General features: G+C 32.4%; 1 protein-coding gene across 3 annotated transcripts in view; it reads right to left on the bottom strand.

Annotated features, from left to right (window-relative positions):
- SLC35F5 (solute carrier family 35 member F5) overlaps positions 1–14,319 on the bottom strand; it is a 60,942-nt gene that overhangs the window by 23,114 nt on the left and 23,509 nt on the right. For 2 of the 3 annotated variants that reach the window (XM_051985768.1, XM_051985769.1), the window contains 3 exons: positions 10,767–10,854; positions 8,105–8,169; positions 6,861–6,965 (listed from right to left, as the gene is read on the bottom strand). In XM_051985768.1, coding sequence (XP_051841728.1) covers positions 6,861–6,965; positions 8,105–8,169; positions 10,767–10,854 — 258 coding nt within the window. Of the gene's footprint in view, positions 1–6,860; positions 6,966–8,104; positions 8,170–9,288; positions 9,351–10,766; positions 10,855–14,319 lie in introns of those variants that run through there. The other variant, XR_007951950.1, reaches the window with a different exon arrangement.

Raw genomic sequence — 14,319 nt, 5'->3', positions numbered from 1 at the left:
CAATGAGATTATCCATTGAAATACTTAATTATTACTATAGGAGAAAATCTAAACTATTCATTCTGTCATTCAATAAATTCCATCAACTAGTTGTATCCTAATTTTCCAAGTTTAACTCCCACTTTTTTTCTACTTAAATCCTCAGCTCCAACATAGTCAGAGTAAGCTTTGTGAATTCTTTCTTCTATGCCTACACTCCAGAAAAGCATCATCAATTGCTGACTAGACAATTCAAACCAAATGTCCTTCAAGAATCTCAAATTCAGACATGTCCAAAATAGTTTTATCATTATTTTCCTCAAAAACCCAACCTCTTACTGCTGAGAGCACTATAATTCTTTCATTCATCCAAATTCACAACCTTGCTCATATCACATATCCAAATGGTTGTCAAATTTTATTTCTATCTCTACATTATCTTTGTATATGCTCTCTATTCGTCATTAACTTAGCTACCACCCTAATATAGGTCCACCACATTATTGCTACAGGCTTCTTAACTAATTGTCCTGACTCAAGTCTCTCTCCACTACTAAAACTAAAAAAGACATTTCCCTAATATACAGATCTCACCACATCATCCTCATATAGACATGCAGTCAAACAGCACTGGCTCCCTATAGGTTCTGGGAGCAAATATAAAATCCTCTCATATTTAAAGCTCTACACAACCAGGATTTCTCTTAATTTTCTAATATTCTTATACATTATTCCCCACTATAATTCAGCTTACTGGTCACTTTGCTGTTCTTTACCCACAACCACTCCATTTTTCATTTTTGTGCCTTTTCAATGGGTAGCTTCCCATGTCTGGAATATTCTCCATTTTCACCTCCATTTACCTTTTGGAGTCACTAATTTACTGGAAAACTTAGTCAACAAGCTTTTATTAAGTTTCTATTATGCACCAAGCACTATGCCAAACACAAGAGCCATCTTCTTTAATTAACTTTTCCAGATTTCAACTTTCTCTCTTTCCAACTCCCCAAATACATACACATACACATACACATACACATACATACATACACACACACACACACACACACACACACACACACACACAGAGAGAGAATGCCTTGCTTATAGCAGAAATCTAAGAAATACTTGCTGAGCAAATGATTGACTTAGCCAGATTTTCTTGATTCTTCAAGACTCAGTTCAATCTCCCCCTTTTCCATAAATATATAAACTGACAATTCCAGTACAATGACTACTCTTCTCTTCAGCTTTAGAGTACTCTCTATAGTATTATATTTGACAATTACATCTTGTTCTTACAAATATAACTCATCAGGTCACAGATGCTAAATAAAAATGACCTGAACAAACTTTGCAATAATTTATTCTAGTGCTAAAGAATGATAAGGTATCAGAGAAAGAGATGAAGGAAGCTGTGCTTCTTCAAAATAAAAATTTTTTCTAACTATTAATTAGAAAAGGAAACTTAAGATTTCAAACCAATTTACATCTGACACATCATGACATGCTTGAAGATAATATATAGCAAACTACTTAACGCTTACAAAAGTAAAAATAGGAATAATTTATTTTTTGAAATGTTAAGAAAAAGAAACAAGTTCACTGATATTTCACTTTCCTTGCATACATTACACTTGGATTTATAACTTTACTGACAAATCATTTAGCTGAAGTTCAGTTTAGTAATGTTCATCTCCTAAAATTATTTTCATTACTATACTTAAGAATCAGATTTTAAAATCAGAAGAAACTTTAGAAATTAGATCAATCCTGTCATTTCACAGATTCAGAAGGTGCAGGTTAAGAGAGTGGTTCCAGATTACATAGCAAACTGATAGAAGGGCTAAAGAGAATCTAGGCTTTCTGATTGTATCAAAGGCTTTCCCCACAATACCATGTGGTTTCCTTAACTGAAGAAAATAGTGGACATAGAAACAAACAATAGCTTTTATCAGATTATTTTTCAAAAGAATCCAGAAGCCTATTCATTCCCAGCAGCCTAGCTCTATGGAACAAAAGCTTTATTTTTAAGCAGGTGTTAGGTAACAGAAAATGAATCATATTTGAGAAACTCCAAATCCAAGAGATGTTGAGCTTGAGGATTCTGAAAACTATATTTGTTGTTCAATTGTTTTCAGTTGAGTCTGACTCTTTATGGCACCACTGAGGCTTTCTGGGCAAAGATACTGAAATGTATATCACTTCTTTCTCCAACCCATTTTACAAATGAAAAAGGAAAACAATGTTAAGTGACTTCCTCAAGGTCATAACAGCAATTAAGTGTATGAGGCCATATTTGAACTAAGGTAAGTCTTCCTGACTCTAGGCTTGACATGCTATACATTGTGCCACCTAACTATGTGTACTATGATAATTTTAATCTTAATAAGGAAATGCCAGGCTAAACCAATTCCAAATGCCCTATTGATCTTTTTTTTTTTTTTTAGTATAGCAATAAAACCATAGAATGAAAGTGTTAGTACTATATTGTCACATAATGAATGCATTCCTATGTTTTCTATAGTATACAAATTGTCAAATGCAAAAATGAGAATGGATTATTTGTTTCATGAAATTTACTTTACTCAGCAGAAAAGTAAAGTCATGTAATTCACTAAAGGAGTTTTCTTTTGGCAGAAAAATAAAGAATTCTCATTTCCAACTTTATCCATATTATTCTCTGAGAGAAAATACATTGATATATTGATAGCTTTATGTGAAAAACTTAAAATGTGCACAGAAGGTATAAAGGAAAGCTAAGGACAATGAAAACAGAAGTTCAAAGACTGGCACAAAGCAGACAGGTAGATGATGATGAACAATTAAAAACTATTGTGCTTCCAAGTTGGTATGAAATCCTTTATGGACTACTCTTTAGGTCTGTCTATTCAAATGATTTTGAATTCACCCAATTATGTTACCATCTGGTTCACATCTCTCTGTCTTCTCTCTAAGAATATTAGGAGAAATTTTGTCAGAAACCTTGGATAAATTCTACATGGGATATGAGTGTGTGTATGTATATGTTTTTTATACTGACTAAATTTCCCCATGTAGCTTTTCCTTTTCCCCACGTGTAGATGTGTTCACATGGGAAAGAATTAAAACATTTAAGAGGGAGAAAAGCAAAAAGTAATCAGTGAAAATACATCAATAAAATTTGAAAACATATGCAGTATTCAACACTTTCAGATCTACTTCTGCAAAGGAGAGCAGGTATATTCTTAAAATTCTTTGGAGCCTTGCTTTCTTTTTGAAAAGATTAACAAAATTAATATGCCAACTTGATTAAAAAAAAAAAAAAAGGAAGAAAATCAAATGAACAAAATCATAAATGAATGGCAAAGAACAGAAAAGACAAAATAAAATTTGCAGTTATATACTAATTGAATTGAAGAATCTTGTGGATTATCTTTAAAATATTTATATCTAAACTAAATGAGTTACTTTTGCATTCTCAAAAAAGAAAGTAGAACTAGCATCAAAGAAACTACAAAATCCAGAAAAATATGTAAATAAAAATAAAAACAAACTCCTGGTCCTGATAGATTTGTAGAAGAATTCTATCAGACTTTAAAAGAATGGCATTATACAAATTATTTTCTGGAACTAAATCAAATATAGAAGAGAAAAAAAGCATTCTCATTTTAATTCCTTCATTTACTGGGAAAGCATCCAGTGTGTTTTTTTAATGACACGAATACCTCTGTGCCTACAGTTTGTAAGGTTATTAAAAATAAATCATTGTTGTACTATTTCTGCATCTCTTGAGAGAATCATGTGGTTTAGATGGTTGTTTTAAATATAATTATTATTTTCCTAATGCTGAAACTTCCTGGTAAAAATCCACCTTGGACATAATCAAAGATTTCTTAACAGCTGAAGCCAACCTGATACACTTAAAATTTTTTGAATCAACACTGATTAATAATATTAATTGATAGTTATCTTTTATTTTATTGTTCCCTGATGTAGATATTTTAATATATTTATCTCATAAAAAGCATCTGGAAGACTGCATTTTCCCTTAATATAAGAAAATAATTTGTGATGTTGAACAATTCTATATGGAACTTAAATAAAGGCAAGTTTATCAAATTAGTAGGTAATACAAAAGCAGGAATTTTCATTAACACATTTTGAATATCAAAATCGAAATTTGAATCCCAAAATCGAGGCTATAAGCTTGAACTGATTAAGAGGATGAAATTTAATAGATAAATGTAAAATTTTTTGCTACAACTATACAAAAGTTGGGGTATAGTACAAGTCATTAGTATGACATGACAGTTTAAAAAATCTAATCTCAGGCTGCATCATTCTGGAGAGTAATTTGGAACCACACCTAAAGAGCTATAAAGCTATGCATATCTTTTGATCCAGCACTGCCACTTATGGGTTTGTATCATGATGAGGTCATAAAAGAGAAAGGACAAACATATGCAAAAAGATTTGTAGCAGCTCTTTTTGTGCCGGCAAAGAATTAGAAACTGAGTGGAGTAGGAAGTTCTAATATTTGAATGTAATGGAATACTATTGTTCTATAAGAAATGATGAGCAGATAGATTTCAGAAAAAGCCTGGAAAGATTTTCATGAACTGATGTTGAGTAAAGTGAGCAGAACCAGGAGCACAGAACACAGTAATAGCAAGACTACGCAATGATCAACTATGACAGATTTAACTTCTCAACAATACAGTGATCTGAGACAATACCAATCGTCTTAGGATGAAAAATGCCACCTGCCTCCAGAGAAAGAACTATGGAGATTGAATGAGGATTGAAGCATAATATTTTCACCTTATTTGCTTTTTTTCCTTGTGTTTTTTTTCCTTTTGATTCTTCTTTCACAATATAACTAATATGGAACTGTGTTTAAAATGATAGTATACCTATAACCTATATCAGATTATTTGCTTTCTTGGAGAGGAAGGTGAAAAAAATGTGGAACTCAAAATTTTACAAAAGTGAATGCTGAAAACTATCTTTACATGTAATTGGGTTTAAGACAACTCTGAGATACCACTACACACCTGTCAGATTGGCTAGAGTGACAGGGAAAGATAATGCTGAATGTTGGAGGGGATGTGGGAAAACAGGGACACTGATATATTGTTGGTGGAATTGTGAACACATCCAGCCATTCTGGAGAGCAATTTGGAACTATGCTCAACAAATTATCAAACTGTGCATACTCTTTGATCCAGCAGTGTTTCTACTGGGCTTATCCCCCAAAGAAATCTTAAAGAAGGGAAAGGGACCTGTATGTGCCAAAATATTTGTGGCAGCCCTGTTTGCAGTGGCTAGAAACTGGAAAATGAATGGATGCCCATCAATTGGAGAATGGTTGAGTAAATTGTGGTATATGAATGTTATGGAGTATTATTGTTCTGTAAGAAATGACCAGCAGGATGAATACAGAGAGGATTGGAGAGACTTACATGAACTGATGCTAAGTGAAATAAGCAGAACCAGGAGATCATTATATACCTCAACAACGATACTGTTTGAGAAAGTATTCTGATGGAAGTGGATCTCTTCGATAAAGAGAGCTAATTCAGTTTCAATTGATCAAGGATGGACAGCGGCAGCTACACCCAAAGAAAGAACACTGGGAAATGAATATAAACTGCTTGCATTTTTGTTTTTCTTCCCGGGTTATTTATACCTTCTGAATCCAATTCTCCCTGTGCAACAAGAAAATTGTTCGGTTCTGCACACATATATTGTATCTAGGATATACTGTAACCTATTCAACATGTAAAGGACTGCTTGCCATCTGGGGGAGGGGGTGAAGGGAGGGAGGGGAAAAATCGGAACAGAAGTGAGTGCAAGGGATAACGCTGTTAAAAAATTATCGTGGCATGGGTTCTGTCAATAAAAAGCTATTTAAAAAATAAAAAAATAAAAGTATGTTTTGATTTAAAAAAAAAAACAATAACATGTAATTGGGGAAAAAATAAAATACTAATAAATGGGGGGGAAAGCATAAAGAAAAAATAAAATCTCAAGCTGCATTCTGAGGCACAGTGTCCAGTATTTTTCTTTTTTGGTGGGGGAGAGGTGGGAAGGAGATACAGGAGAAGTTAAGACTTGCTCCCAAAATCAAGACTATAAGCTTGAACAAATAAGATCAGATTTGGAATACTGCATTCAGTTCTCAGTGTTTCATAAATGACACTATAAAGCTGGAGAACATCCAAAGCAAAGCAACTAAGAAGCATCTAGAGGTCATATCATATGAAGAATGGTTGAAGAAACTAAGTGTATTTAATCTGGACAAGAATTAGTGGAAAAGGGATACGTGATAGACAGTTTCAAAGATTTAAGATCTATCACACAAAGAAATTGCATTTGCTCTGTTTTGGTCCAATGGAGTAAAATGATAAGCAATGGGTAGGTGTCCTAAGAGAAAGATTTAGATTTTTGGCAAGGAAAAAATAATATATGAGTGACCATAAGAAAAAAAAAAAAGTAGGTTCTCTCTGAAATAGAGGTCTTTAAGTAAAAGCTAGATAACCAATTTTTGGATAAATTACAAAGGATTTTGTTGGTCAAATGTGTTGAATAAGTGAATCCATTTTCTGACATCCTTTTCTTCTAACTGAAATTCTGCAATTCTCTAGCTGTCTTTCCCAATTTCCTTTGCCAGGGGCAGAATTAACCATAATGCAGCGTATAGTGCAAATGACAAAATGAAGGCAGAAAGAGGATGGCAGGGATGGGGAGTAAACTGTTTTGACTACTAAAGTCCTTTATTTTGATAAAATGTCATGATCCCAGTTAGAAACTTTAATACATTAAAGAAAATTAAATATTAAAATAACAATTACTACCCACAGAAAGTGAATCTGTCATTTATAGAAAAAAGATCTTACCAAAGAACATTGGTATATCCAATTTATCTTCTCTGTCTACTTTTCTTTTAATCATAACAATATAGACAGCATAAAGCATGGCACCAATAAGAGACCAGATGGAACCTGAAAAAATAAAAATAATTTAATGTACATTTGCTATTTCCATTTCCCTGTGTTATGTCTTTATATTTCTATTTTTCTCTATTCAAACCCTATCCTTCCATCAAGGACATATTCAAATCCCACCTCTTCCACAGGGCCTTCTCCAACTACTCCAGTCAACACTAACATCTCTGTTACCTTCATTTTTCCTATAGTCTTTAACATATAATTTATCATTTACTACAATTATACATTCATTGTCTTATATTGTTATCTAGCTAAATAATGCATTTAGGTATGATATGTTCAACTAGAAAGCTCCTAGAAGACAAAAAACATGTATCTTATCAGTTTTATACCCTCTAAACCATATAGTATTGGCTATACAGAAAACATTTAAGAAATGCACAGTTAATGGAACACCTGGCTCTTAAGTATCTCTAATTATGAAATTTTCATAAATCATCAAAAGTATTTAAATTTCAAACAAGTCAAATATCTATTTGCTTTGTGATTATTTTCTTTGTTATCATGTTTAGCACATCAAAAATTGTATTAAATTTATTTCTTCTTTTTGGTTTTATGAGAAGGACTTTCAATAATCAATAAATCCATTCAGAACTAAGTATATGATAAATGTGAAATTTGAATAACAAATATCTGAAATATCTCTAGACATCTGTTTATACAATTTTGCATATGAATATAATTTGGGAGTAAAAAATCGATGAGGAAACTGAAGTCCACAGTAACACAGAAAGTCATCAGGATAGCCAGGATTTGAAGTTTTCTGATCTCAATTCCATCCCTCACTCCACTCTACTGGGCTTGGTTTAAATTCAAAAAGATGTTTACAGCCCACATAGTACACTACATGTGTACTTCTACAAAATACAAAGATTAATTCAGCAGAGTAGAAAAAGTATAGTGTAATGTGTAAAGAACTGTGCCAGGAAAAATTCTGTTCAAGTTCAGCCCTTCACATATATTGGCATTATTAGGGCAAGTTTCCTCATTTGATAGTTCCTGCTACCAATGAAAGCACAAATCTAGTCACTATTTAAAAACTATTTATCATTTAGCTATAAAGAGATAAAAAACATATCATATCTCTACATATAGAAGGTAAGTTTTCTTAAACACAAGAGACTTATACATACCTATTGTATCTTTTCCAGCAGATTTCTCAGACCCTGAAAGGTTTACCAGCACAACACCTCCAATGCTACAGGAAAAAGTGGTCATTATTAATCAGGATAATACTTTCATTTTGAAGAAGACTGAGCAGAAGATCTTTAAACTACTGATAGCCATTAATCCTCAAGTTAATTAAAATTTTTTTTAAAAAGTTGTTCATTGGAGAATTAAACTGTCAACAAGCATTTATATAATCAAATTATCCTTTTTACCTGATATATTTGTTAATTTCAAAACAGTATAATGAGTAGTGAGGTACAGAGTAGGAGCTCTATCTACATAGGACTAATGGGGAAAAAAAACCTCTCACTAAAATTTTAAAATTCAGGTCAAATTTCTTAAAACATATTTCTGTTTATGAGTTTGAAATGGATCTTGAATGAAGTCTTATAAGAAGCACTCCATCTCCCATCTCAACAGCTTTCCACTAGTTGTCTCCAATGTTTTTGAGATGTTTTCTTTCCTCCCTTACTATCTAGCTCTTAGAACCTCTGATTCAGCTCAATGCCATCTTCTACAAAAGGCCTTTTCCAATTTGTTCCCTTCCAATGCCTTCCCTTATAAGGTTAACTTCAATCCACTGCATAATTATCTGCACAACTTTTTTCTGTTTGTTTTTTGTTTCCTTTATTAAAGCTTTTTATTTTCAAAACATATGTATGGACAATTCTTCAACATTAGCCCTTGTAAAACCTTTGTACAACTTCTTGTGTAAATGCTGTCTACTCCTTTAAAATGTAATCTCCTTAAGGTTAAAAATTGCTATTTTTCTTTGTATCTAGAGGACTTAGCATTGCCTGGCACATAATAAAAATAAATGCTTGTTGGCTACTTTATGAGAATTATATTAAAATGTTAGCCACAATTAAGTTTCAGAGATTTTTAAAAGGGTAAAGAAGAAACTTCAAATCTATAAAAGTAACAACATTTATTTTCTCTCTTGAACCCTATACTCAATTAATATGCAAAATAAAAATAATGACATTCTGCTACAGAAAAAGTTAAAAGTATAATTCTATCTTTTTTGGAGTAGAAAAATGAGGCTACATCGTAGACCGAACCAATTTAAGATTTGGCAAAGGCCAGCATTTCCATTCCCAACCTTCTGTAGAACAATACTGTAGGATGACTTAGGTTCAAATCCTACCTTTGCTTGCTGTGTGACTTTAGACCAGTCACTTAACATTTCTGGTCCTCAGTTTTCCTCATCTATAAAATAAAAGGGTTGAACTAGATGATCTCTAAGTTCCCTTCCAATTCTAAGTCTTATTAACCTCTTTCAAATTGCATCTATTTAGGTAGAATAATGAAATATTCTTAAGCTTTATTTTAAGAATTTACTCTTTCTTTGAGGTAGTCACATTTTTTTCCATTATAGCAGGTCACAATCCCTATGCCACTTAGTAGGTCTAGGAGAATTTCTCAGATTAAAAAATTCATCAGCCATTATATCATTCGAAAATATAATAAGTATGGTTAGAAATCAGGATAGCAATAGAAATGCCAAGAGGTGATTTCTCTTTTTAATTCTGAACTTAACACAAAATAAAATGGACATGCTCATAAATATGTAATAGTGTAGAAGGGGGAAAAAAGGATTATATATCAAACTGCAGGACTCTATAATATAGAACTTGTTTTTCTTTTGAAGTATGCAAGTTAAACCTGCAGTATTCAAAAAGCTGTCATGCTTATCTGTGTTTCTTTCTGGCCCTCCTCACTTTCTGTTCTCTGCATTTAAAAAAAAAAAAAAAGGTATCTTAATGGCCTTCTTTTCTTTATTTTTTTTTCCTATCTTATCCTTTCTTACCATTCCAAGCTCTGGCCCTAGGTAATATAAAAACAAAGCCCTTATAATTAATATGTATTTTCAAACAAAAACCAAAAATTCTGGCTATGTCCAAAATATGTGTTACCTTATTCTACACCTTGTGTCCATCACCTCTTTTGTATAGAAATACATAAACAAACTTCATCACCACAAAACTTCTGGAATCATTAGATTGTTCAAAATACTTAAGCATTTCAGATTGACTTTAACATATCCATTAGTGTGAAAACTTTCTACTTTAATATATTAGCTTAAATTTAGGATTAAAAGTGAATTTAGTTACATGTAGAGATTATTTTTATGTACATACTAATCAAGGAGATTTTTAAGCAACTAATGGTCACAAACACATAAAAGGAAATTCATAGTTGTAGACCTCCCCCCCCCCCCCCCCCAATTGCCTCCATTAGATTGAAAATTCCTTAAGGAATGAGATTGTTTTCTCTCATCTTTATATTCTTAGCTCATTATAGTTTCTTGCACAGAGGAGGTGCTTTAAAAACATTTGTGAAATTGAAAACCAATAATTCTAACTCCCTTCTAATATTATTCTTCCTAAGAGGTCTGGAGGAAATCTAAGAACCCGGGGCAAACAGGAACACCATATCACCTTCAAATCTCTACTGATAAATTTTCTTTTGATTTGGACTACATGGGATACCATCCCTGTTTATACAATATTATACCATCTCTCTCTATATCTCAATCCATCTCTTACATCCCAGGAACAAGGAAAAAAAAAAAGTAACTATTATTTTTAGCAGAATAAAGCATTTATCATTTGATAGTCTTACCATAAAATGACAGCTAACAGTTTAGAAAGAGTAAATCTGTCTCCACTGTTACTTGGAAACACTGCAGCTAAGATTAAAGTAAAAAGTCCTGTGGAAGATTAAAATAAAGAATTAAAATATTGGCATGACTGTACACTGCCAAATATCTTTATGAATAAGACTTTATTCTAACTTTAGAACTAGTTCATATTATATATTTAAACTAGCTTGAAAATGATACTCTATTTAGGAGGGAACAAATTCTATTAATCACAAATGCCTTTAAATGACAATTTTTAATATAATTCAAAAATGGTTCAATGCATTTTTAAAAATCATGCATCTAAACTGTAGATTCAAAGCAATATTTGACTTTATAAATCATGCATGTGTGACAAAGCTATTTTGAAAACATTAAAAATATGTTTTATCTACTGAATTGAGGTGACTTCTTTAAAAATAAAAATTATTGCAGGCCAGATTATAGTTATAGATGATTATATTTTGTCATGATGCCTGGGAAAAAATACCCCTCCAGAATGGAAATCTGAAAAGATAAAACAATTGTATTAGGAATAGATGTACTATAAAATGCAACAAAGAAGCATATGTGTATATCATCAAATTCAATGCCTTGTTAAGTCCTCATCCTTGATATCGTCACTTTTTTTTTAATTTGTCTTGGTATCCCCTAACAATGCCTTGAATATGACTGAAAGCAAATTAATGCTTGCTGATTGGGATATTATTAACTAGATTTTTCTTTCATTCTTGATACTTAGTCCTCCTCTGACTTTCAGAGTATTTCATTCCCATACCTCCTGTCCTACCTGACATCTCTTACTATTGTCTGGATTTTCATCTTGCTACCATTCTCTTAAAAATGGTACAAAACATATTTAATACATGTATCATTTGAAAATATGCAAAGCATTTCCCTCATAAAAATTCTAAAAGGAAGGCAACACAACTCAATTTTACAAATAAGGAAAAAGGCTCTAAGAAATTGTGTGCAGACACTGCAATGTCTACAACATGATTTGAAGTCTCAAAACACCAATCATGCCACACCATTTAATTGTCTCTGTCCTCTGCATGCTTTTTCTTCTCTCTATACCCTCTTGATTAGTCATAGCAAATTTTTACCTCTAAATAGGTAATTCCCTAAATTGATTCCCTAAATCTCTCTCTAAAGTAGTTCAATACTTCCAAATGCCTGTTTTATGTTTCTATTTGGGTGTCCTATTTGTGCTTCAAATTCAAATACCTCAAACTGAAATTATCCTACACTTCAAACTTGCCCTTTCTTCTAATATCTTTATTTCCATTAATGAAATTACCCTTTTCCCAGGCATCCATACTCAAAAATATTTGAATCATCTTTACCTCTTCACTTTTCATTAGCTACCAAAATCCGCTGATTTTTACCTCTAACATCTGTCGAAACCTGTCACTTCTATTGCAATCACTCTAGGTCAGAGCCTCACATCAGTTATACTACTGTAAAAAGTAACTTAAATGAATTTAAAAATAGCACACTAAGAATTGAAAGGCATTTCAGACATGAGTTAAACCAACCTTTAAATGAACAATGAACCCATTACACAAATCCTCAACTAGTAGTCAATGAAATGGGAACTCAGTGGTTTGCAAAGCAACCAGTCCACTGTAGTATTAGCAAACTTCATTAATAAGTACATCATTCTTTACCTCTAAATATATTTCTTTGAAATAGTTCTCATTTTCCCTGATGCTACCCCTTAGGAACATATAGAACTTGTCTAAAACAAATATCTAAGACAGATAATCTGTCTAGATAGTCTAACAACAAACATACATTTTTCCATTATTCTTTGGGTCACTTGTAATTTTGGTTCTTTAGAGACAGTGGTTTCTATGATTCACATCTATGATAACATGAGAATATAATAAATGGATTTTTCAAAAAAATGAGCAGCAAAATATTAAAAGTACTATGCAATTTCTAAAGAACAATGTAACTCAACCTCCTCACTTCTGAACTCAGCACAGAACCAGTCCAAAGCATACATACACAAATAGACTCATTCAATAAGCACAGCATCCCTCGGAATGTTTTTTCATAAACTTTGTCTTCCTAATATTGGTGGTCAAATCAGTCTCTGTAAAACAACTATGTGTTTTGGAGTGGCAAAGCCAAGATGGTGGAAAAAAGGCAGGGACTTGCCTAACATAATTTTAATATAAAAGCTGGAAAATAATTTTTGAGAAAAAAGTCTTTAAAATTGCAAATTCTTCCTTGGTCAAATGCTTAAAAAAAAATAAAAATTAAAATAAATACAGCAGAATCTTACATTCCTTACCTATGTCAGTACAGTATATAAATACAAGAATACAACATGCTGTAAGACAGTGCCTATAAAAACCTGATTGTTCTTTTTGTATATTTAGAACAAGTTTAGAACTCAATATGCACATAGGCCATTTTAAGCATTTATAGATATGAGAAAGCAAATGAGTTTGTCATCTCACTTTCCTTTTTTGTTGTTTCTAAATGTGTTAACTGCCTGACTGTTGCACAAATATTATATATTAAGATAGGAACAACTTCTTTTATTAGTTTAATAGAGTTCAGTATAAATAGATTATTTGTACTCTTTTATCCCACAAAATTGGTCTCACAATGCTTTTTCCCTACTAAAGAAGCTCTTATAATTCCCTCTTACATTGTATATTAAAACACAAATGTCTTCATTTGATTTTTAAACATAAGAGACAGCGACCAATGATTGGAATGTGAATTTAATTAGTATAAAGGACTCCTGAATGAGGAAATTCTTTCTACTAATATAGAACAGCAATTTTTCTGAAATTAATAATCTTGGAGGAATTAAGTGATTTGTCCAGATCAAAAGGCAATAACTGAACCCAGGTCTTCCTAGCCTCAAAGATGTCTCTCTACCAAGCATACTATATTACATTTAACATTTAATGTCTTTCAACCCTGAGATACCACTACACACCTGTCAGATTGGCTAGAATGACAGGGAAAGATAATGTGGAGTATTGGAGGGGATATAGGAAAACAGGGACACTGATACATTGTTGGTGGAATTGTGAACACATCCAGCCATTCTGGAGAGCAATTTGGAATTATGCTCAAAAAGTTATCAAACGGTGCATATCCTTTGATCCAGCAGTGTTTCTACCGGGCTTATACCCCAAAGAGATACTAAAGAAGGGAAAGGGACCTATATATGTGTCAAAATGTTTGTGGCAGCCCTCTTTATAGTGGCTAGAAGCTGGAAAATGAATGGATGCCCATCAATTGGAGAATGGTTGAGTAAATTGTGATATATGAATGTTATGGAATATTATTGTTCTGTAAGGAATGACCAGCAGGATGAATACAGAGAGGACTGGTGAGACTTACATGAACTGATGCTAAGTGAAATCAGCAGAACCAGGAGATCATTATATACCTCAACAATGATACTGTATGAGGATGTATTCTGATGGAAGTGGATTTCTCTGACAAAGAGATCTAACACAGTTTCAACTGATCAAAGACGGACAGAAACAGCTACATCCAAAG

Source organism: Antechinus flavipes, chromosome 3 (assembly GCF_016432865.1).
Source record: "Antechinus flavipes isolate AdamAnt ecotype Samford, QLD, Australia chromosome 3, AdamAnt_v2, whole genome shotgun sequence".
Lineage (NCBI taxonomy): Eukaryota > Metazoa > Chordata > Mammalia > Dasyuromorphia > Dasyuridae > Antechinus > Antechinus flavipes.
This window is presented reverse-complemented; position numbering and strand designations above follow the sequence as displayed.